The following is a 25,451-nucleotide window of genomic DNA, read 5'->3' as shown; positions in this document are numbered from 1 at the left end:
TCCTTACTATATCCCCAGCATCTTGCTTGATGTTTGGTGAATCAAACGAACACATGATTGAAGGAACGCCTACTGTTGTTGGAGTTACACGAGATCATAAGAAATTTCACCACTTTTGCTTATAAAAGCAGCAACGTCACATGGTTCAACCTTAACATAAATGAAGTGCTGGAGATAATAATGATTTTTATGCTCTGCTTCTCAGAGACAGTGTTAATGGATAGTGTGTTTACACAGGTTGAAGGTATGAGCTCCTAAGTCACACTGGGAGCACAGCCTGGTCTCCTCATTTCTGACCTGTGTGACAATACAGTGTCCATTCTCTGTAAAGTTGAGGTGACAGTTCGCAGAGCTAAGGTGGGTGAGATATTTCAGGTGAAATGGTCTCCAAATTGCATAGTACCTAGTAGCAAACGTGCCATACATATTGGGTATTGTTTCTGCTGGTAATATGATAGAAAATTTTGTATGTGCCAAGTTCTAGGGTATCACCTTTGCGTTCTGTGATTTGGCGGCCTAGTGAGGAAGGTAAAAGTTGCAGTGTGATCTTTAAGTTCTCCAGAGACAGGAGTATTCTGGAAGCTGGGAAACAGGGACGCTGGCTCCAGAATGGAGGTCATGGAAATCTTCCTGGGGAAGGCTGTCTCTGACCCGAGAACTAAAGAACAAGTAGTACTCGGACAAGAGTAGATGGGTTGGGACAGGGATGGAAGTGGGGACGGTGTTGGGAGACAAAGTATGTAGCACATGCAAAGACCTGGGTGTGAGAGAAGGTAAGGCTTTCCCTTTCGGGAATTGTTTGGTTTATAAGAGGAGTGTAGAAGAGACCAACAGATGTGCATGGAGACTTAGTAGGCTGAGGTCGGGTCTGGAAGATTTGTGCTTAAGAAAGATCATACACAAGTGGTGAGAATGAAATGGGTTAGGACAAGATGAGAAAGAAGACACAGCCAAGAAGTTTTTGGTGCAGCAAACTGTGGGAGAGATGCCTGGGTGACAGCTGTGGCAGTGGAATGAGAAACTTGGAAAATCCACATTTTGGAGGGACCGAAGATCTGTCACTTGCCACTTGCCAAGGGATTTGTTAATCACAGCGTGATGTCTAAACTGTGCAAGTATGTTGTAAATTCTAGTTGTTGAACTTGCAATGAAAGGTTGAGCCTACAAAACAGATAACAACCACATTTGGTCTTACTTCAGAACCCCTTTTATTGCTTGCAAAGGTTACTATGGACTGTTTTTTTGGCATTCTGTGGGTAATATTGCACTGTTTTTTTTTTTATCTATGATTAAAAATTTTCAAAGGTATTAAATAAAACAGAAAAGGAATCCTGGTCTTTTAGGAGCCTTAGGATCTTGAAATCAGAGTAAAGAGTCAAATACCAGAACCAAAGAAACAGTCAACAAAATTACACTGCATAGGAATGCTAGTTTCACCTTTGTTTTGATAGCTAACCAAGTTGATGGGGAGAGCCTCCCTTTGTTCTCGTAATCCTTGAGACTACACTGTTGTAAGATGTTATACTGCTCCTAGTAGATAAGACAAACCAGGGCCAATCATTTGACAAATATATATTGAGCACCCTCTAGAAATTAGGTGTAAGGCAATGGGCAGAGTGGATGCTATGTCTGCTATTATGGAGCCTACATTCTACAAGATGAGATGAGATAAAATGGAATGTTGTCTTGATGAAATGGTAAAAATATTTTTTTCTGCTTCAAGTCCTTTTTTAGAATAGGTGGCAGAATAGAACAATACATATATTGTTCTATATCTATACAAAATATATATTTGTATGTTTACATATCTTTCTGACTTTTCTGTATTATATGAGAGACAGTATAGAAGTATTACATGAGTTAAAATTTGAAATGTGCTTAAGACATATTTAATACTTAATTTATGCTCACTGTTGTTATTTTATATTATGTGGTCCTTGACTCATTTTGCCATTTTCTTACTCTTATGGATGACTACCTCTAGATTATCTCCCAAATCCCATAGATAAGCTGCGTCCAGAGCCAGGCTGCCATCAGTGCCTTGCCTGGACCACAGCGGCAGCTTCCTCCCTGGTCCCTGTGCCCTTCCTCCTTTTACCCCGCCCATTCTCCACTTTGTAGCCAGAGTAAAATTTATGCTCTTGTATTAGTTTCTTATTGCTGCTGTTAAAATTATGACAAATTGAATGGCTTAAAACCACATATTATCTTAATTTTACAGGTTGAAGTCTGAATTGAGTTTCACTGGGCTATAATCATGGTTGTTGGCAACGCCGTCTGCATTCCTTCTGCAGGAGCTGGGTGGGGGCGTGCCTTGTTTTTCTCCAAATTCTAGAGGCCATTCACATTCTTGGGCTTGGGGCCCTGTGTTAATCTGACACCTGCATCTCTCATCACATCTCCTTCTTTGACCCTCCTTTCTCCTTCTTGCATTTATAAGGACCCTTTTGACTATGTTGGATCCACTAGATAATCTAGGATAATTTCCCCATCTCAAAATCCTTCATTTAGTCACATCTGCAGAAATTCCCTTCCCATATATTAGGAAGTGGATATATTGTAGGGTCCATTACTCTGGCTACCGAGGACTCCTTCCTATTATGTCATAGAATGGTGCCTAGAAAATGGGAAAGTACTCTTTTATTTATTAGTATGAATATGCTCACCAGCTTAAAGCTTTTCTATGGCTGCCTGTCGTTTTTAAGATTAAAGGTTAAAACTTTGAAAAGGTTGCTGAACCCCTGCTTAGGCCTCCAGCCTCTTCATTGGTTCCTCTCCTTGCCCAGGGAACTCCAGCTCCACTTCCTCCTAGCCCTTGAGGACTCTACCATGGCCTCTGTTTGGACCAACCCTCTCTCTCCCTCCAAGCCCCTTTGTTTGCTTACCTGACATCTACTGCTTGGATCTCAGTGTAAACTTCCCTCCCTTGGGCAATACCCTCTCGGCCTTCTCCATACTGGTCAGCAAGTCAGTGTACGTGCTGTCCTAGACCCTAGACTTCTCCTTCATTGCACTTGACTGTGGCTTGCAGTTGATTGGTATTTAATTTGCTTTATGTCTGACTGTAAGCTCTGTGAGGGCAGTGATGGCCTATTTCTATTGTACCCTCAATACTGAACATTTATTCACTGCTTGCTAAATATTTATTAAAGGAATAGACTTAAAATGAAAAGGCAGTGCACCTATAAAGTAGCTCTTGGTTTTGTTCACCAGAATAGTATTGTTATAGCTACAGAAAGAATAGGGTTTTGGGTTGCAAGAAGGATTTGTTCAATAACAGAAGTGGGAAATTGTGAATAACTGAGTGATACAACGCAATATTGATTTTCAATTCTTAGGTTAAAAAAAGTAGAAAGTAATTTTTATTCAGTAGTTTTAAGGCCTTGTATCTCCTTAAAATATTTTCAAGACTTAACTCGTCTAACATGAACATATAGGATCTCATAGGCTAAGAATTTCATTAAAAATTAAGTGACTTTATCAGAGTGCATATCATGGTCTCTTCAGTATTTAAAGGTAATTGTCCTGCTTGGGGCCTGCAGCAGTGGGACAGTGACTGTACAGTGACACCTGCCTCCTTTAGCCCTGGTGTTCAAGGGAAATCTTCCAGATTTCAGTGCAGTCGCTGTTGGATAGTGCGGACGACTTGCAGTCCAGTGTGTCACCAGCTCAAAAATATGACTCAGGAGAGCAATTCCTTTACTATTTTATTCAATTGTAAGCATTTCCATTTTACTTAAACCTTAGTTCTACAAACTTACTTATTATGATCTCTCCATTTAAGCTACGTATTTCACCTTGATGTGGGGAAGGCTTGTGGTAAGTTTTCAGCTTTGTTAGTATTCCAATGGTTGGCTGCCAATTCAATGAACTTCTTGAAAAAGACAGTTAATTCTTGGAACTTAAAAGTGTTTTGAATTATGCTGATCCTGCTGGGGAACAAGTATTTGGAAATGTTTAAAAGCATATTATTATTTTTTATTTTCCCATATAATCTACTGATATTCTGATAGTTCAAATTTAACTTAAAAACTTGACATTATCTGACATAATGCAGATGTATCAAAAATGAACATACTTGATATATCATATTGTACCTGTCTAGATTATATATATATAAAATTCTCTGATATAAAAGACCATATATAACTTAAGTGTGAAATGCTTACTCATTCTTTTTCATCAACATCTTTACTGAACTTAATACAAATGGGTAAAACTGATATATTAATAACTTTCATGATTTAATCTCCCTATGGAAACATACTAATAGTAGTAATTCAGTTTTCTGTTATTAACTTTCAGTATTTAATTTCTCTATGAAAATATATTAGTAGTAATGCAGTTTTCTGTTATTAGCCTTGTCTAGGAATCTATATGAAATGTACACATACTTTCCTTTTAGAGTATGTTGGATAAAGGACATTGTTGTGGCAGTAACGTCCGAGAACATGGAAGCAATGAACAGTATCATTCAGAAGTACCAGCATAAGCGCATCTCACTCGTTGAAGCTGGAGGGACCCGTCACAGGTCAATTTTCAATGGACTAAAGGCACTGGCAGAGGACCAGCCTGACTCAAAACTGTCTAAACCAGAAGTTGTGATTATCCATGATGCTGTCAGACCATTTGTTGAGGAAGATGTCCTCTTCAAAGTTGTCATAGCTGCTAAGGAACATGGGGTAAGTATTTTTACTTCTGAGTCTGGATAAAGAGGGCAAACACTAATATAATGTGGTTCATTTGCTGAATTTCCATAGAATTGTATTATATTTAAATGTCAAATGGCTTAAAATAGACGTGACCTAAAGATGTTATGGTAGTTTATTTTAGGAACTTTATAGTACTATCCACACAGATTGTGAGACTGCTCTAGAATAGTTCTTTTGCTGTAGTCATTTATCATTATAATGTAGCATGAACCATGTGGAGAAGAATGCAGTAATAATGGCATTAGAATAGAGATACCAATGGAATTGAATGAAAATATGCAATTATATGAAAATGACAAATTGTTCAAGTGTGGGATATAAAATTAAAAAATCTCAATTTTGTGTTTTAAATTTTCAAGTGTTTGATTTTCTAGCACAAACAGCCACACAGATTTTTCACACCCCTTAAAGTGAATCAGCTTGAGATGACAAAGAATTCTGTTTCCACTTCTGTTTCACAAAAATAAGCTATAGGATAGCAAAACACCTATTTTAATCTCTAGAATATATTTATTTTTTTCTTTATTACCAGGTAAAAAAATCTATAAATATAGTAGCAGATACTAAACTTAAGTATGCAGTTTCAATGTGACAAATAGTGAAAGGAAAATACTACACTGTGATGATATAATAGAAGTAGGCTCCAGTCTCAAGTTTGTAATTATCAGTGGTGTAGTGTTTTTAACCTTTTCAACTTCTCAGAGACCATTTTCCGTACTTGTGAAAATATACGTGCTAATACTTTCTAGGTTGTTCTTGGGACTGGAAATTAGAGTGCTAAGGCTTACAAATGGTATTAAGATAAATTTTAAGATCTAAGTGATAGTTTTCCTCCAAGGATTATAGACCAACAGGATAAATAAAGCCTACCTAGCCATCGAGGTGCACAGGAAGTTTGACTTCTTTAATTATTCTTATATATTTGAATCGTCATAGTCAGGGAGAAACTTTCCCTAATTTCTTCTCTTCCTTCTGCAACTTGACTTAATTTTACTTTATCTATAGCATTCTTGCACAGTTTTTAATGTAAAGCATTCTAATTTATTCCTGAATATAAGATCTGACAATGAAGTTTACAAACTCATCCTAGAGAAAGTGCTACTACCTTGTTACTGAGTATCACTATGGTCGCCTTGAAAGTACTTCCCTTGGGAAGCTATGCACTGATGCCAGCACCTAGTCTACCCTTCAGAGCAATTTTGGAACTCTTTTTCTGGGAATGGCCATCAAAGCTGTTGTCGTATTAACTTTGATGTCCTGAATGTTGTCAAATTGTCTTCCTTTCAATATTTCCTCTATCTTTGAGCAAAGAAAAAGTCTTTGGGGGCCAGATCAGGTGAGTAGGGAGGGTGTACCAATATAATTATTTGTTTACTGGCTAAAAATTGCCTCACACACTGCCATGTGTGCTGGTGCATTGTTGATGCAAGAGCCGTGAGTTATTGGCCAAGATTTTCAGTTAAGATTTTCCTGTTTTCTTGACTGATGTTTATACTTGGTCTCTTACACTTCTCACAGTCAGCTCATGATTTTGAGACACAATTGGATGCATTTTTACATGTTTTCATCAGTTCTGCTTATTACTGGCCACTCTGACCTCTCTTCATCAATGGCATATTTCTCTCCTCAGAAAAATGCTTAATCCATTTGTACACTGCCATTTTCTTCATTATCCCCATAAACTTGTACTAACATATCCCTGATTTCATTTTCACTCTTGCCAAGTTTAACAAGAAATGTACAAATGTTTGTTCCTTGCTCTAATTCAAGCTCTGACATTCTCATTGTAGCACACAAAAACACACAACAAATGAGAAACACCGCTCAGCAAGACACCACCACAAGTTGACATGAATACAGCTGTGAGACATGGACATACCAAGGTTATGAAACCTTACAGAGTTATTTGTACAGTGCTGCCAACATAATTGCACAGTGGTACATTTGTGAACTTAATTGTCAGACTTCATGTATCTTCTAACTGGTATTTAAGGTAGTGAAAATTGTGGATCAGGAACCCTTAGTGGCCACAAAACTTTTTCATGGCTCTAGGCTTTGCCAGTGACTCCTTCCTCTTCTCTAGATGGCTCAATTGTGGTAGAAGCAATGTGACAAGTTGCAAGAGTGGTCAGAAGGAATAAAAGAACAAAGGGTTTACAACTTTTAAGAAATTCTCAAATTTTACACATTTGACAAAGTTCCTAGGGATGACTGTATAAATTCCAGGATGTACTACATTACACGCAAAATTTTGCGTATAAATTCCAGGGCATACTACATTATACACAAAATTTTGCGTATGTTACCTGTTGAAAAATTGTCACTCAAGCTCACTATAATAATCACATATTTGGAATTTTTTGTTGTCAAGAACTATACTGGAAAGCATCTTTGAGTGCTTGTCCCTAAAGTGATTCTGTTGGTAGTAGGTCTAAAAAAGGCAAAAGAGGCCTTTTTACTCACTTTAATGCATATGCTAAGGGTAACATTGTTTTGCATATGACTTAATAAAACATATTAAGATATATGGCCATTTTTTTTATAGATTTGTGAGAATTCCTGTTAGACTAGTTAAATTTTTAATTAAGTTTGCTAATCAGGATATAAGTTGTAAGATTTAATCATATTATGCATCTTAAAACAAATTTAAATTTTAATGAAATCTGTGGGAAACTTTCTGATTAAAGAGCTCCTTCAGATTAAGACTTTACAAAAAATTATTTGGAAGTAAACTTTTTGACTTTTTTTTATTTACAAAATTGCCTTGGTTTTGTTGGTGTTAAAGGATTTTTATTTTTCAAGGTTAAAATTAGTTTATACTGATAGCCAAATTGAGAATTTCAGATAGTCACATTAAGCCACATTAAGAGTTTCATACTGATAGCCACATTAAGAATTTTCCTTTATTAGTGAGGGAACCACACAGATGTTACTGTAGGAGGCCAAGCACCAGGCTTATAGAAGCCACCTGCTCTTGAAGAAGGTGCTGAGAACAAGACAATCTCCTAGCCTACCTGGAGAGGTTTTACAGCCTGGAGACAAGCCCTCAGGCAACTGCATACATTAAGGAGATAAGATCCTGTAGCTTGTTAACATGCAAGTGTTATACTTTGTAACATTCCTCGGACAACAGGCTGGAAGTTGAGCCTGGGCAGAAAGAGCAGTTAGCAACCATTAAACATGTGATCCTAGCAAGTGGGCCCACACTTCTGTTGTGGCCTTCAATAAAAGGCCAAGAGAGAGGTTTCTTTGGGCTCTTGGAAGACAGATGGAAAGCCCACCTCTTGCAGACATGTACCTTCAATCTGCATCCTGGCACTTTTTATTTGCTTGGTGACAGGGTGCCCACAGCGGGCACTGACATGTTACCACTGCTCAAAATTGACTCTAGTGAAACACACATTTATATCGAGTGAAAAGGTAAGTTGAATTAAAAAACAAAACTGGCTTTTCTATGGGGAGTTACTTGAACCTTATTAGACAGAATTCATTTGCACATTTGTAGCTAAGAAATTTTTGCATTGCTATCTGTTATTTTGAAAGGTGTAAAAAGCCTCAAAGGCAGGATTCAGCTAATCTGAGAGTCTGTTCTAAGCAGATACCTGTATCAGACACCCAGGAACCTTTTTTGCTTATTCTAAGTTTTCTTTTCTCTCTCTCTCTCTCTCTTTTTTTTTTTTGAGACAGAGTCTGAAGCAGTTGCCCCAAGAAAAGTGCTGTGGTGTCACAGCTCATAGCAACCTCCAACTCTTGGCCTCAAGCGAACCTCTTGACTCAGTTTTTTAATTTTAGTAGAGACAAGGTCTTGCTTTTGCTCAGGCTGGTCTCAAACTCCTGTGCTCAAGCAATTCAATTGCCTTGGCCTCCCAGAGTGCTAGGATTACAGGCGTGAGCCACTGCTCCCAGCTCATTCTAAGTTTTCTTAAACCACAATTGGGGTACTGCCCTAGTAGCCTCAATTAAATCTAGGCACTACTTCCTGCTTTCTCATACCATTCTGATTTGTAATCATAAAAATAAATGGAATTGAGGCTTATGCTGTAGTTGCACTTCAGTTGGTGGGAAATATGACATCTTTTAAACTTGGCATCAGTAAACTGTAAGAGTGATCTTGAATCAAATTCTACCCTATGACATGAAAATTCCATTGACTTTAGTTGTAGTCACTTCACAGTTTGTTTTTCAGGCCTCCTTTTGATTTATTCTCTTTTGTTCTCTTACACAGTTATCTACAGACTCTTTACCTGATTCTCATTTTTCTTCTTAGCTCTCAGTTTTCAAATTCTACCCAAAGGTCCTTTTCAGATGCATCATTTCCTGAACAAGTTAATTCTCTGAGTGTTTCAGAAGGATATGTGTGTGGGGTGGGGGAGTATATATGTTCACATTAACTATATATATATTATCATATATATGTTCTATATATAACTCATCTATAACTCATATATAAGTTCTATTTTGGTTAATAAAAAATAAATTGAAGCTACATTGCCTTGAGATTAAGATTTCCAAAGTTAAGACTGGAATTAAAGTTGCCTATACATAAAAGCTCAAAATTGTCACTAGGACCCAGTTTTTCTCTCTTTGTTGCACATATTATATTCTGAGAGTCTATAAGGAGACACGATGGCTTCCATATGGCTAATAGCAAAATTCTTTCAGGTTATTTTTCCCTTACCTATTGATGGTGATTTGGCTAGATATAAAATTCTAAGTCTACAGTTTTTTTTTTTTTTTTTTTTTAAAGACAGAGCCTCAGGCTGTCCCCTTGGGTAGGGTGCTGTGGCATCACAGCTCACAGCAACCTCCAACCCTTGGGCTCAAGTGAGTCTCCTGCCTCTGCCTCCCAAGTAGCTGGGACCACAGGCACCCACCACAACACCTGGCTATTTTTTTTTGGTTGCAGTCATCATTATTGTTTGGTGGACCTGGGCTAGATTTGAACCTGCCACCTTAGGTGTATGTGGTGGGTGCCTTAGCTACTTGAGCCACAGGTGCTGAGCCAAAGTCTACAGTTTTTATTTTCTTGTTTTTTCTACTGTTACTGTATCCTTGCTTTTACAGTGCTTTTGAGAAGTCAGTCAGAAGTGTCATGATATTCCTTTGAAAATAAAACTGTAATATTTTTCATTTCTTTAGAGTTCCATCATGTTCTTTTCCATATATAATTCATCTCCTATTTTTGATTTTATATCTTTTAATATCTGAACATAATTTTTATATATTTTAGCTAATAGTACTTCTTGACTGGAGGGAGTGGAGCAAGGTAGTGACCAGAAGGCTCATTCAGCTGAACTTTCATAGAATGAGTGGGGAAAAATAGAGAATCCAGCCATTCCTGGCTTGAGGACCCTATCCAGAGTGATAGCTCAGGGAGTATAGTGAGTAAGTAGTGAGCTAGATACAGCATATGATCCAGAGTGGTGGAAATATGATGAATTAGGCAAGTGATGATGACAGGCGGGCCCTCACAAAGGTCTGGGATTAGAGGATGTTTTCAGTTGTTGGGGGAAGCTATGTGTTGCGCGGAAAGCTTAGAAGAGTGGAAAGACTTGAGCAGTGTACAGCAACTGGATTTGAATGCTGGTTGGCGTAGATTTGCCATGGGTTTGGTGGCTGGTAAGGCATCCATACTGAGAAGGTCTTGGAGGCCAGGGAGCTGTCATTGGAAGGTCATGAGAAAGTCTTAGCAGGGCCCTCAAGAATAGCTGTCTTAATTCTGCCTGCTGGGATTAGAATTCCACTCTTGGAACAGTCTGAGTGACTCCTGCATTCCGTGGGAACTGGACTCAGGGGGCACTGTGAGACTTGCTCCTGAAAGATTCTTGTGAGCTTTAAAACCAACCTGGTAGGGTCTGAATGCTGAGGAAATAATCAGGTGATCACCAAAGGCAAGTTTGGGATAAGGACCATAGAGGTTGCTGGCTGTGCTGTTTCCTAAAAAAACCATAGTGCTACCTGGTGTCTGGCAACATATTGCAACATACTATCATCAAGAGTAAGGACTTCTGTTTGAAGCAAAGGAGGCAGTAAGAAGGAAAAAGGAGAACAAGGAAGTGAACAAGAAGAAAGACCACATGAGGAGGAACCAACAGAAAAATTTGGGCAACATGAAGAGCCTCTCTAAGACATATTGTAATGAACCTGTTCAAAGTTAAGATGAAGGAACAAATTCTGCATGCTGCCAGGCTTAAGTGCCAACTGACCTGCAAAGCCATTAGCATGACAGCAGACTTTTCAACTGAAACCTTCCACAAGAGCTTCTAGAATAGCATGGTCATCCACCGTCAGCATTCTAAAACAAAACTATTTTTATTCCAGAATTTTATATCCTGGTAAACTAAGCTTCAAAATTGATGGAGAAATCAAATCCTTTATGGATATACAAGCACTGAAGAAATTTGCAACAAGAGTTGCTGTACAGGAAATACTGAGACCTATTCTCAAGACTGACCATCAGATGGACCATCTGCAAAGTAAACACCCAGAAGCTTAAGGTCAAAGCTTAGCTTCTACAGTGGTGCAGAGGATAAAATTACACAACAGACTTTAACAAAATAAGATGAACAGAATGCCACCACACTTATCAATTCTGTTAATAAATGTCAATGGACTGAATTCACCATTGAAGAGGCACAGGCTGGCTGATTGGATAAAAAAGCAAAAGCCATCGTATGCTGTCTCCAGGAGACACACCTAGTCCTGGAGGACAAATCTAGACTCAGGGTTAAGGGATCTAAAACAGCATTTCACGCAAATGGAAATCAGAAAGGAGAGATTTCAATTGTATTTTCAGATACAAGCATACTTAAAGCAACTCGGGTTAAGAAAGACAAAGATGAACACTTTATACTGGTCAAAGGAACAATACAACAAGAAGATATTTCAATTTTAAATATTTATGCACCCAACTTAAATGTTCCCAGATTTATGAAACAGACCTCGATAGGTCTGAGCAATATGATATCCCATAATGCCATAATATCTGGGGACTTTAACATCCCTCTGACAGAACAGGATATATCCTCTAAATAGAAACTAAACAAAGATACAAAGGACTTAAATATGACCTGAGAAAAAATGGGATTAATAGACATATACAGAACACACCATCCCAAAGCTAAGGAAAATATATTTTTCTTATCAGCGCATGGTATGTACTCCAAAATTGACCATATTCTAGGATACAAATCAAACCTCAGCAAAATTAAAAGAATAAAGTTATGCCTTGTATCTTCTCAGACCACAGGGCAATAAAGGTGGGACTCAACTCCAACAAAAATTTTCATCCACACACAAAGACTTGGTAATTAAACAATCTTACACTGAATGATAGTTGGATTCAGGAAGAGATAAAAGAGGAACTTGTTAAATTCCTCAACTATAACAACAATGAAGACACAAGTTACCAAAACCTGTGGGATATAGCAAAAGTAGCCTTAAGAGGGAAATTTATTGCATGAGATGCTTACATTTGAAAAATAGAAAGAGAACACATCAACAAACTCATGAACCATCTTATGGAATTGGAGAAAGAATAATTTAATTCCAAACCCAGCAGAAGAAAAGAAATAACCAAAATTAAAACAGATTAATGAAATTGAAAACAAAAGAATCATTCAGAAAAATTAATGAAACAAAAAGCTAGTTTTTAGAAAAAATAAATAAAATTGGTAAACTTTTGGCCAGATTAACTAGAAACAGAAAAGTAAAATCTCTAATAATCTTAATCAGAAATGATAAAGGAGGAATAACAACAGATGCTACAGAAACACAAGAGATTATCTCTAAGTACTACAAACCATATGCCCAGAAATCTGACAATGTGGAGGAAATGGATCAATACCCGGAATCATACCCTGTCTCTAGACTTAATCAAGAAGAAATAGATATCTTGAACAGGCTGATTTCAAGAACTGAGATCAAAGAAACAATAAAAAAAAACTCCCAACAAAACAAAGCCCTGGTGCAGATGGCTTCACACCAGAATTCTATCAAACCTTCAGAGAAGAGCTTACACCTATGCTGCAGAAATTATTCCAAAAACTTGAGAAAGAAGAAATCTTTTCTAACATGTTCTATGAAGCAAACATCACCCTCATGCCAAAACCTGGAAAAGACCTAACAAATAAGGAGAATTTCAGACCAATTTCACTAATGTATATAGATGCAAAAATTTTCAATAAAATCCTAGGCAATAGATTATAACTACACATTAAAAGAATCATTCATCACAGTCAAGTAGGTTTCATCCCAGGGATGCAAGGCTGGTTTGACATACACAAGTCCATAAAAGTAACTCATCATATCAACAGAAGCAAATACAAAGATCCTATAATCCTCTCAACAGATGCAGAAAAAGGATTCAATAAAATTCTGCTTTCTTTTCTAATTAGAACACTTAAGAGTATAGGAATAGGTAGCACATTTCTTAATCTGATCAAAGCCATCTACTACAAACTCATAGTTAATGTTTTATTGAAAAGAGTAAAACTGAAAGCTTTTCCACTTAGAACCGGAACCAGACAAGGTTGTCCTCTATCACCACTACTATCCAACATAGTGCTGGAAGTTCTAGCCAATAGAAGCAGGCAAGAGAAGGAAATAAAGGGCATCCAAATGGAAGCAGAGGAGGTCAACCTCTCCCTCTTTGCTGACTATATGATTTTATACTTAGAGAACCCAAGAGACTCAACCACAAGACTCCTGGAAATGATCAAAAGCAAAGACATTGATCAAAATCAAAGACATTGATCAAAATGATCAGTGTCTCAGGATATAAAATCATTGTCCACAAATCAGTAGCTTTTGTATATGTCAATAGTCATAATTACTTGTGTAGGAAGAAATACCTTTATTAAATATTTTGACTGGTTTTTAGATAGAAAATATTTATCTTTATTTTAGTTAAATATTTGAATCATCTTTATTTATATAAATAGAAACTTTGACTTGATGTTGAATGTATGTAATCTTTGGATTCTGCAACATGACTAGCAATGATTAAAAGCAGTTTGGAAATTCTATTAATGTGTGCATCAGAAAGAACATACCTTTTTACTACCTAGTTTTGTAACTTTATGCCACGTGTTCTGGGCATGTATTTTAAAATAGAAAGGGAAAAGCACTTGGGAGATTTTTGACTCTGCATTTGGGTATTTGACATTTAGTAGAATGAACCATGGCTAATAATTACTTTTTGATTGCGATCAGTGCACTGAAGGTCAGAATTTATTCCTGTATTGGGGTGAGTTAATCCTTCCTGGCTTATCGGATCCAGTATCATTATCTGTTGGACTTAAATCCTAGATCCAAATAAATGATTTTATTTGTGAGAGAGTAGAGAGTTCTATTTGGAGAAAAATTTTAGGCTTTTATTGGCAAAGATTCAATTGCCTAGGGAAAGTGCTGAACTAGACTGCCATGAAATGAAGTAAAAGTAACCTGTTTTCATGCTGGGGAAGGTACTATATGAAAAGCTTTTAAAATTATTTTAAGTTTCTTACCTCTGTGCTTCTGTCTTATGAATTACTTTTTTTTTTTGAGATAGAGTCTCACTTTGTCATCCTGAGTAGAGTGCCATGATGTCATAGCTCACATTAACCTCAGAATCTTGAGCTCAAGTGATCCTCTTGCCTCAGCCTCCCGAGTAGCTGGGACTACAAGTGCCCACCACAGTGCCCAGCTGTTTTTAGAGATGGTGGTCTTACTCTTGTTCAGACTGGTCTGAAATCTGTGAGCTTTCAGAATCCACCTGCCTCAGCCTCCCAGAGTGTTAGGACTACAGGCATAAGCCACCGCCCCTGGCCGTGAATTATTTTTAAGTGAGGTTGGGGAAGAGGTGGATCAAGAACAGACAAGTATATCTAGGGATCAACATGAAACAAGACCTATTAATATCCAAGTGAAATATTTCTGATCATATTAGAATTAATGTATCAATTTAATTTTAGGAATTATAATAAGTTACCATAACCTGGAGGGCCTCCCTGTTCCTTTTTGCTTCATATCCAGATTTAGTGGTTCTTTGTATAGTAATACAGTGATTTGAAGAGAATTTTTTCTAAAACATGTATTTCTTTATTGAGAGAAAATATCCCTTCTTCATTTGATGGTCAAAAGGAGATTGGAAATATTCTATTATAAAAATGTAAAATATCTCAAATGTCATAATTGCCAATTATTAAGTATGAAAATATGGTTCTGTCGACACTTATTAAGTAGTCTTTCAATAAAAATAACTCTGGCTCTGTGCCTGTGGCTCAAGCGGCTAAGGTGCATACCACATACACCTGAGCTGGCGGGTTCGAATCCAGCCTGGTCCTGCCAAACAACAATGATGGCTGCAACCAAAAAATAGCTAGGCATTGTGGTGGGTACCTGTAGTCCCAGCTACTTGGGAGGTGGAGACAGGAGACTCGCTTGAGCCCAGGAGTTAGAGGTTGCTGTGAGCTGTGATGCCACATCACTCTACCCAGGGTGACAGCTTAAGGCTCTGTCTCACACACACACAAAAATAAATAAATAAAAAATAAGTCAGTTAACTAAATTCGTAATTATATGGTTGGAGGACTTCTGTTATACATTGTCATAATTAATTAGAATGCAGATACCTGAGGAGGAATGCATGTTGCACTTACTATATTGATGTATCATTAAGTATTGTTCAGTAAAGCAAAACAATACAGGTGGTGCTCATTATTCCATATTTTGTGACTTGTGTCTGTGGTTTTCATGCATTGATACATGGAAATACTGTCATAGACTCACCTGGGACACAAGTAATAGCTGTTGTGCTGAGCTATTAAACTTCCATTCAGGGGTAATTAAGCTAGTACTAAGATTTGATAACTTGCAAATGATGCTTCATATAACAAACTTCCCAGATAGCTGCATCATGGAGGCAGCTAACAGGCTTTGCTCTTACTGATGCCTTAATTTTGATACTGTAACTGCTCCATGAACAAATTTGAGTAATCCCTATACTATATGTTCTTTATAATCCTCTACACCCTTAACTAGACTTTTGGTGTTGTTTCCCAGAAATGGTTGGATTTTCTATAAGACAAAGGAGCTGAGATTATGATAGCTGCAGGGCAGAGTTCCAAATGTTAACATTCATTGTCCTCCATAACCTCTCTGCAATACACATAGCCCTTTGTTAGTTACACCATAATCTGTGCCAAGGCTTGTGGTCCTCCTTTTAAAAGCCCACAATCTCCATTAGTTGGGGAAACAGATTTGAGGTAGCTTCCTCATTCTCCCAATAAGATATCTATCATTTAAAAAAAATTGTTTTCTTTCTTGGCAATTTTCATTGTCTCAATAATTGGATTTTTGTGTGATGAGCGACTTGACCTAGACTGGAACTCCCTTGTGTTTTAAACAACAATCCAGTACTTTGAATTTCATTATAAAATTAAGGGATCATTGCATGTCTATTTCTGAACAAAGGTCTCTTAACATGGAAACAGCTATGGAGTATGTGTCTATTGGCATTAGCTCTTTTTCCCCATATCTGTTTATACCAAATAGCTAGACAAGTGAAGAACAGAAAGGTCAAACAGGTTATTTTCATGTGTGATCTCTTTTCATGGGTCTCATTAAATAAAAGACCCCTGAAGCTGGTTTTCACTGTGTGCTTTCAATGCTGTTCACAGTGTACTACTTTTCTAACTAATTGTTTGACTTCCATAGACCATAATCTGTCAGTTCTTGGAACATACCAATTCTTATCAGACTGGGATCTCAAATGTGGATGGTGGCTGCTCTTGAGAAGCTATTTTCAGTTATCAAACTGGGAGGCCATGAATACCCATTTGGTAAAGTTTCAAGTACTGAAAGCATGTAGAGAACTTTGGACACTCCACATCCACAACCTGATATAATAAATAGAACATTACCAGTAACTTTCAAACTCTGTTTCATCCCCAATTTTAATTTTCCCAGATAGATAAATACTACACAAACATTGTTTTTTCCTTTCTCCTTTCCCTTCCCTTCCCTTCCGTTCCCTTCCCCTTCCTCCTTTCCCATTCTCCTTTCTCCATTCCCCTTTCCCTCTTCTCCCTTCCCTTCCCTTCCCTTCCCTTTTCCCCTTCCCTTTTCCTCTTCCTCTTTCCCCTTTCTCCATTCCCCTTTCCCCCTTCTCCCTTCCCCCTTCACCCTTCCCTTCCCTTCCCTTCCCTTCCCTTCCCTTCCCTTCCCTTCCCTTCCTGTTCCTTTCTCTCTTTCTCTATTTCTCTCTCTCTCTCTCTTTTAATTAAAACAACTTTTTTTTTGGGTGGGGGGAGGGAGACAGAGTTTTACTCTGTCACCCTGGGTAGAGTACTATGGTGTCATAGTTCACAGCAAGCTCAAACTCTTGGGTTCAAACAATTCTCTGGCCTTAGCCTCCTAAGTAGCTGTAATTACTGGTGCTCATCACAATGCCTAGCTAGGTTTTCTAGTTTTTATAGAGACAGATCTCACTCCTGTTTAGGCTGATTCCAAACCCCTGAGCCCTGAGCTCAAGCAATCCACCTGCCTGAGCCTCCCAAAGTGGTAGGATTACAGGCGTGAGCCACCACACCCAGCTTTCTGTTCCCTTTTAGTTGTAACATGTTTCCCTAAAGAATATATTGGTATTGTTTATATGATTTTTTTTTGCTTTGCATATATTTTTGATACCATTTATTTTACATAATATATTTGGGAAAATGTTTTCATATATATCTGTGTACATGAAAACTATAGTTATACTTCATTCTATAGTTCAGAGATATAGTTCATGCATAATCACTACTGTATATATCAGTTTTATAGATGAAGAACATTTATTTTCTAAATTTTTGATAATGGAAATGTTACTGCTATGAATCTTGTTATATATGTATTCTGGTGCCCAAGTACCAGGATTTCTCTAGAGTCATGGCATATGCAAGGTCATCAGCTTTGTCAGATGATGCTGAATTATTTTTCAAAGTTGTATCAAATTATGTCGCATATACCATGGTATACATTTACCATGTTTTATTTGTAAAACTCTGCTCCCCCACAAACAAATATTCTTATTTATTGTTTTATTATTGTTCCAGGTTAATTTAAGGGTACAAAGAATTAGGTTGCAGTGTTTGCATTTGTTATGTAGAATTCCTCTTATAATTGTGTCCTGCCCTCAAGAGGTGTGCCATACACTCTAACATTATACCCATTAAGTGAGGGCACACCCATTCTCGACCTTCCTCCTCTCTCCCCACTCCCTCCTTCTCTTGCCCCTAACCTTTAACTGATTTGAGTTTTTCTCTTATGTGGATATGTATTAGATCATCTACTGGCTTGATGTTAGTACTGGATTTTTACTTCGCCCTTCTCATGATATGTTACTAAGTAGAATGTGTCTCAGCTCCATCTAGGTTAAAAAAACAGATGTAACATTTCCATTATTTTTAATGGCTGAATAGTATTCCACAGTATACATTTACCATAGTTTATTAATCCATTCTGGATTGATGGGCATTTAGGTTGTTTCCACATTTTTGCAATTATAAATTGAGCTACAACAATAAACAATCTAGTGCATATGCTCTTATGATAAAATGATTTTTTTCCTTTGGGATAGATGCCTAGTAATGGGATTGCAGGATGGAATGGGAGGTCTAATTTGAGTTTGTCTTTGAGGATTCTCCATACTTCTTCCAAAAACTATGAATTAGATTGTAGTCCTACAAACAGTGTAAAAGTGTTTCTTTCTCTCCACATCCCTGCTAGCTTCTGCAGCTCTGAGAATTTGTGTGGTGGATTATTCTTACTGGGGGTAGGTGATATTTCAGGATGGTTTTGATATGCATTTTTCTGATGATCAAGGACTATGAACATTTTTTTCAAATGTTTGTTAGCCATTCACCTGTCTTTGTCAGAGAAAGTTTTGTTCATATCTCTTGTCCAGTGGTAGATGGATTGTTTGCTTTGTTTGTTAATTAATTTGAGTTCTCTGTAGATTCTAGTTATCAATCTTTTCTCAGATTTGCAGCATGTAAATATCTTTTCTTATTCTGAAAGCTGTCTGTTTGCTTTAATTGTCTCCTTAGCTGTGCAGAGCTTTTCAGTTTAATTAAATCCCATTTGTTTATTTTTCTTGTTGTTGTGATTGCTGCTAAAGTCTTTGTCATAAAATCTTTCTCCAGTACAACATCATCAAGAGTTTTTCCCACACTTTTTTCTAAGATTTTTATAATTTCATGTGTTAGATTTAAATTTTTATCCATCTTGAGTCAATATTTGTAAGTGGTGCAAGGTGCATTTTCAGTTTTGGTCTTTCACATGTGGTTATCCAGGTCTCCTAGTTCCATTTGTTGAATAAGAATTCTTTTTTGCAGTGTATGCTTTAATTTAATTTATCAAAGATTGGATGGCAAGTAGAGACTGGTTTTATCTTTTCATTTTCTATTCTGTTCCATATGTCTTTGTCTATATTTTTGTGCTAATACCATGCTATTTTGATCACTGTGGATTTGTAATATAGCCTGAAGTCTGGTATAGTGATGCCTCTGGCTTTGTTTTTATTACTGAAAATAGCTTTGTTTATTGGTTTTTTTTTTGGTTCCATACAAAATGAAGTACTATTCTTTCTAGTTCTTCAAAGTATAATGTTAGTATTTTAACGGAGATTACATTGAATTTGTAGATTGGTTTGGGAAGTATAGAAATTTTACCAATGTTCATTATTCCCAGCCAAGAGCATGGTATATTCTTGCATTTGTTAATTTCTTCTGTTATTTCTTTTCATAGAGTTTCTCTGTGGACATCCTTCACCTCTTTTGTTAGGTGTATTCCTGGAAGGGAATTGTGTCTTTGATTTGATTCTTAACTTGGTTGTTATTGGCATATACAAAGGCTACTGATTTGTGCACATTGATTTTATACCTTGAGACCTTACTGTATTTCTTGATCACTTCCAGGAGTTTTGTGGTTGAGACTGTGGGTTTTTTTTAAGTAAAAGGTCATATCATAAGCAAAAAGTGAGAATTTGACCTCTTGTACTCCCATTTGGATGCTCTTCATTTCCTTCTCTTGCTCGATTTCATTGGCTAGAACTTCCAGAACCATGTTGAATAGTAGTGGTGATAGTGGACATCCTTAACTGGTTCCAGTTCTAAGTGCAAAAGCTTTTATTTTTACTCCATTCAGTATGATGTTGCCTGTGGGTTTGTCATAGATGGATTCAATCAGCTTAAAAAATGTGCCTCATATGCCTTATTTTCTTAAGTGTTCTAATTAGAAAGAGATGCTGGATTTTATGAAATGCTTTTCTGCATCTATTGATAGGATCATATGATCTTTGTTTTTGCTTCTATTGATATGGTAAATTACATTTATAGATTTGCGTATGTTAAACCAGCCTTGTGTTCCTGGGATGAAGCCTACTTGATCATGAGGTATAATTTTTTAAGTGTGTATGTGCAGTCTTTTAGCTAAGATTTTTTTGAGTATTTTTGCATCAATATTCATTAGTGAAATTGGTCCATAGTTCTCCTTTTTAGGTGGGTTCTTTCCTGGTTTTGAAATCAGGGTGATGTTTGCTTCATTGAACATGTTTGGTAAGGTTCCTTCCTTCTTGGTGATTTGGAGTAGGTTCTACAGTATAGGTAGCTTATCTTTGAAAATTTGATAGATTTCTGGCATAAAGCCATTGGTTCGGGGCTTGTTTTTTGTCCATTCCATTTTTTTTTTTTTTTTTTTTTACTATTTATTCAATATCAATACTTGATATTGGTCTATTCAAGAGGTCAATTTCTGGTTAAGTTTAGGAAGATGGTGTGATTCCAGGTGTTCGTCTATTTCCTCCACATTTTCAAATTTCTGGGTATAGAGTTTCTTTTAGTAGTCTAAAATAATCACTTGTATCTCTGTGGTCTCAGTTGTTATTTCTATCTTTTCATTTCTGATTGAAGTTATAAAAGATTTTACTTTTCTGTTTCTGGTTAATCTGGGAAATGTTTTGTTGATTTTATTTGTTTTTGAAGAACCAACTTTTTTTCATTCATTCTCTGAATTCTTTTATTTTCAATTTCATTAATTTCTGATTTAATTTTGGTTATTTCATTTCTTCTGCTCAGTTTGTGATTGGATTTTCTCTTCCTTTTCCATTCTATTAAGATGATGCATAAGATTGTTGGTGTGATGTCTTTCTGTATTTAGGATGTAGGAATCTAATGTGACAAATTTTTCTCTTAAGACTGCTTTTACAGTGTTGCACAGGTTTTGGTTGCTTGTGTCTTCATTGTTTTTATGTTCAAGGAAGTTAATAATTTCCTCCTTTATCTCTTCCTTGAACCAATGGTCATTTAGCTTAAGGTTATTTAGTTTCCATGACTTTGTGTGGGGATGAAAATTTTTGTTGGAGTTGAATTCTACCTTTATTGCTTTGTGGTCTGAGAAGACACATGGTATAATTTCAATTCTTTTAATTTTGTTGAGGTTTGATTTGCTTTGGGATGGTGTGCTCTGTATATGTCTATTAAACACAGTTATTCTAGGGGCACATTTATGTCCCTTGTTTCTTTGTTACTTTCTGTTTAGAGCAGTGGTTCTCAACCTTGCTAATGCCACGGCCTTCTAATACACTTCCTGTGGGTTATGACCCACAGGTTGAGAACTGCTGGTTTAGAAGATCTGTCAAGCTCTGTAAGAGGGTATTAAAGTCCTCTGCTATGATAGTGTTATAGGATATCATATTGCTTAGGCCAATTAAGATCTGTTTCATAAATCTGGAAGAATTTAAGTTGGGTGCATAAATATTTAAAATTGAGATGTCCTCTTGTTGTATTGTTCCCTTGACCAGTATGAAGCGTCCATTTTTGTCTTTTTTGCCTTTAGTTGCTTTAAATCTATTTGTATCTGAACATAAGATTGTGACTCCTCCTTTCTTCTGACTTCCATTTTCCTGAAATATTGTTTTCCATCCTTTCACCCTGAGTTTTGGTTTGTCCTTCAAAGCTAGGTGTGTTTCCTGGGGACAGCATATGGATGGGCTTGTGCTTTTTTATCTAATCAGTCAGGCTGTGCCTCTTCAGTGGGGAATTCAAGCCATTAACATTTATTGAGAGAATTGATAAATGTGGTAGAGTTCTATTCATTTTCTTTTCTGAAAGACCATTGCTTAGTTTTATCCTTTAAGTCATATGGAAGCTAGATTTTGTTTTTTACTTTCTGGGTATTTACTTTGCTTGTGGTCCATTGTGATGGTCAGTGTGGATAATAGGTCTAAGTATTTTTTGTAGAGTTGGTCTTATGGCAAATTTCCTTGGTGTTTGCATATCAGTAAAAGATTTGATTCCTCCATCAATTTTAAAGTTTGGCTTAGCAGGATATATAATACTGGCCTGAAAATTGTTTTATTTAAGAAGGTTAAAGGTAGATGACCATCCTGGTTTGAGAAGTTTCAGTTGAAAGTCTGCTGTCACCCTGATGGACCTGCCCCTGTAGGTCAGTGGACCCTACTCCTAGCTGCTTGCAGGATTTTCTCTTTCATCTTGACTTTGGACAGGTTTTGATAATGTGTCTTAGAGAGGTTCTGTTTCTGTTGAGATGACCTGGGGCTTGAAATCTCTCTGAGCGGAGTGTGTTGGAATCTTTGGTGATACTTGGAAAAATTTCATTTATGATGTCCTCCAGTAGGGCTTCCATTCCTTTGGGACATTCTTCTCCCCTCCCTGGATACCTATAATTCATATGTTTGAATGCTTCATGAAGTCCTATAATTCTCTCAGTGAGCATTCTGCTTTCTCTCTCTTCTTTTCTTCTTTTATTGCCTTTGATAGCTCAGAAGAGCTTTATCTTCTAGCTCTGAGATTATTTCTTCTCCATGGTTTTTGGAGAACAGATCTTACAAGAACAGAACTTAATCTGTTATTGATACTTTTTACTGCCTCTATAAGTTCATTGATTGATTGCTTCAATTCCTTAAGCTCCTCTATATCCTTTCTGTAATCTTCATATCTTTCATCCCTTATTTGGTTCTGTTTTTGGATTTCCTTTCTCTTTAGATTTTGCTGTTTTTTTTTTTTGAGACAGAGTCTCACTATGTTGCCCTTGGTAGAGTGCTGTGGCATCATAGCTCACAGCACCCTCAAACTCCTGGGCTTATACAATTCTCCTGACTCAGCCTCCCAAATAGTGGGGACTACAGGCACCTGCCAAAATGCCTGGCTATTTTTGGGTTGTATTTGTCATTGTTTGGAAGGCCTGGGCTGGATTCAAACCTGCCAGATCCAGTGTATGTGGCTGGTGCCCTAGCTGCTAAGCTACAGGTGCCAAGCCTAGATTCTGCTTTTCTTGTCTCTTGTCTCCTTTATTTACCTTTACTTCTTTCTTCTGCGTTCAGTGAATTTTTTTTTGTGATGTTTTAGTTCTTTTAATGTTATTCTCACTTTAATTTTGACTTATGTTGTTAGTGACTGCTTTAGGGAAGTGTTTTTCAACCTTTTTTATATCATGGCACACTTGAACTTATAAATTTTCGTGGCACGCTTAAATTATGTTGATTAAAAAAAGAGTAAAAAATAGAATATACTTACTGTGTCTTGAACTGGTGCTTTATAAAAATCTTCACAGCACACCTAGGATCCTCTTGCAGCACACAAGTTGAAAATCATTACTCTAGGGTCTACAATATACATTCTAATATTTACTTCAGATTTTTCTACTTTAATTTCAGTTAGAGAGAAATAACTCTTATGACAATTATTTTTTCCTTCATTCTATCATTGTATGTATAACTTTGTCTGTTAGAAATCCAACAGATAATTGTTATAATTATTACTTTATATTTGTTCATTTATATAAGCTAAGGGAAGAAAGATGAGCAGTTATATACACATTTACAGAATTTGTTTTATCAGCATTGTTGCCACTTTTAGTTCATTACTATTGATTCTAGTTGCTGTCAATATCATTTTCTTTTTTTTTCCCACTGGTGAGTGTTTTTTTTTTTTAATTTTTATTAAATCATAGCTGCTGTGTACATTAATGAAGTCATGGGGTACAATGTGCTGGTTTTACATACAATTTGAAATGCTTTCATCAAACTGGTCAACATAGCCTTAATGGCATTTTTTTAGTTATTGTGTTTAGACATTTATATTCTACACCTAGTAAATTTCAAATGTACCCTTGTAAGATGCACTGTAGGTGTGGTCTCACCAACTACTCTCCCTCCACTCTCCCCTCCCCTCCTTCTCTCTTTTCCCCTTCTTCTTGGGCTATAATTGGGTTATAACTTTATTTATTTATTTTTATTTCTTATAGCATATCTATGTACATTAATGCAATCATGGGGTATAGTATGCTGTTTTCATATACATTTTGGAATACACTCATCAAACTGGTTAACATAACCTTCATGTCATTTTCTTAGTTATTGAGTTAAGACATTCATACCCTGCTTTTAGAAAGATTCACTTATACCCTTGTAAGATAAACCATAGAGGTGACCTCACCAATCACCCTCCCTCTCCCTATCCATCTCCCTTACCTCCCCTCTCCCACTCCCTTCCCATATTCTAAGGCTATAATTAGGTAATGACATTCCTATACAAGCTATGAATTAGTTTTATAATAGGGCTGTGTACATTAGATACTTTTCTTCCATTCTTGAGATACTTTGCTAAGAAGAACATTTTCTAATTCCATCCATATAAACATGAAGGAGGTAAAATCTCCATCTTTCTTTAGGGCTGATAGTATTCCGTCGTGTACATATACCACAATTTATTGATCCATTTGTGGGTTGATGGGCATTTAGGCTTCTTCCATGACCTAGCAATTATGCATTGGGCTGCAGTAAACATTCTGATACAAATATCTTTGTTGTAATGTAATTTTTGGTCTTCTGGATATATACCTAGTAAAGGAATTGCAGGATCAAATGGCAGGTCTATTTTTAGTTCTCTCAGTGTTCTCCAGATGTCTTTCCAAAAGGAATGAATTAATTTGCATTCCCACCAGCAGTGTAGAAGTGTTCCCTTTTCTCCACATCCATGCCAACATCTCTGGTTTTGTGATATGGGTTAATCTTACTGGGGTTAGGTGGTACCTCAAAGTAGTTTTGATTTTCATTTGTCTGATGATTAAGGATGGAGAGCATTTTTTCATATATGTGTAGGCCGTGTGCCTATCTTCTTTAGAGAAATTTCTTTTCAAGTCCTTTCCTCAGCCTGAGATGGGATTGCTTGTTTTTTTCTTGCTAATACGTTTGAGTTCTCTGTGGATTCTGGTTATTAAACCTTTGTCAGAGACATAACTGGCAAATATCTTCTCCCATTCTGAGGGCTGTCTACCTGCTTTATTTACTGTGTTCTTGGCTGTGCAGAAACTTTTAAGTTTGATCATGTCCCCAAAGTGTATTTTTGACATGGCTTCAATTACTCGAGGGGTCCTCCTCATAAAATTTTTGCCCAAGCCAATTTCTTCAAGTGTTTTCCCTATGCTTTCTTCTAGTATTTTCATATTTTCATGTCTTAAGTTTAAATCTTTAATCCAGTGAGAGTCTATCTTAGTTAATGGTGAAAGGTGTGGGTCTACTTTCAGTCTTCTACAGGACACCATCCAGTTAGTTCAGCACCATTTGTTAAATAGGGAATCTTTTCCCCACTCAATATTTTTAATTGGCTTGTCAAAGATCAGATAATGGTAGGTGGCTGGATTCATCTGTTGGCTCTCTATTCTGTTCCATACATCTACCTCTCTGTTTTTGTGCCA

At 36.8% G+C, this 25,451-nt stretch overlaps 1 protein-coding gene across 1 annotated transcript in view; it reads left to right on the top strand.

The window, feature by feature from the left end:
* The window catches only part of ISPD (isoprenoid synthase domain containing), a 308,561-nt gene that overhangs the window by 6,969 nt on the left and 276,141 nt on the right, over nt 1-25,451 (top strand). The window contains exon 2 of the mRNA XM_003782721.3: nt 4,406-4,682. Within this exon, the coding sequence (XP_003782769.1) occupies nt 4,406-4,682 (277 nt within the window). The remainder of the gene's footprint in view (nt 1-4,405; nt 4,683-25,451) is intronic.

The sequence above is a fragment of the Otolemur garnettii genome, unplaced genomic scaffold, assembly GCF_000181295.1.
Source record: "Otolemur garnettii isolate 467f Iridium unplaced genomic scaffold, OtoGar3 scaffold00005, whole genome shotgun sequence".
Taxonomy (NCBI): domain Eukaryota; kingdom Metazoa; phylum Chordata; class Mammalia; order Primates; family Galagidae; genus Otolemur; species Otolemur garnettii.
The sequence above is the reverse complement of the archived record's forward strand: the minus strand, read 5'-3'. Positions and strand labels throughout refer to the sequence as shown.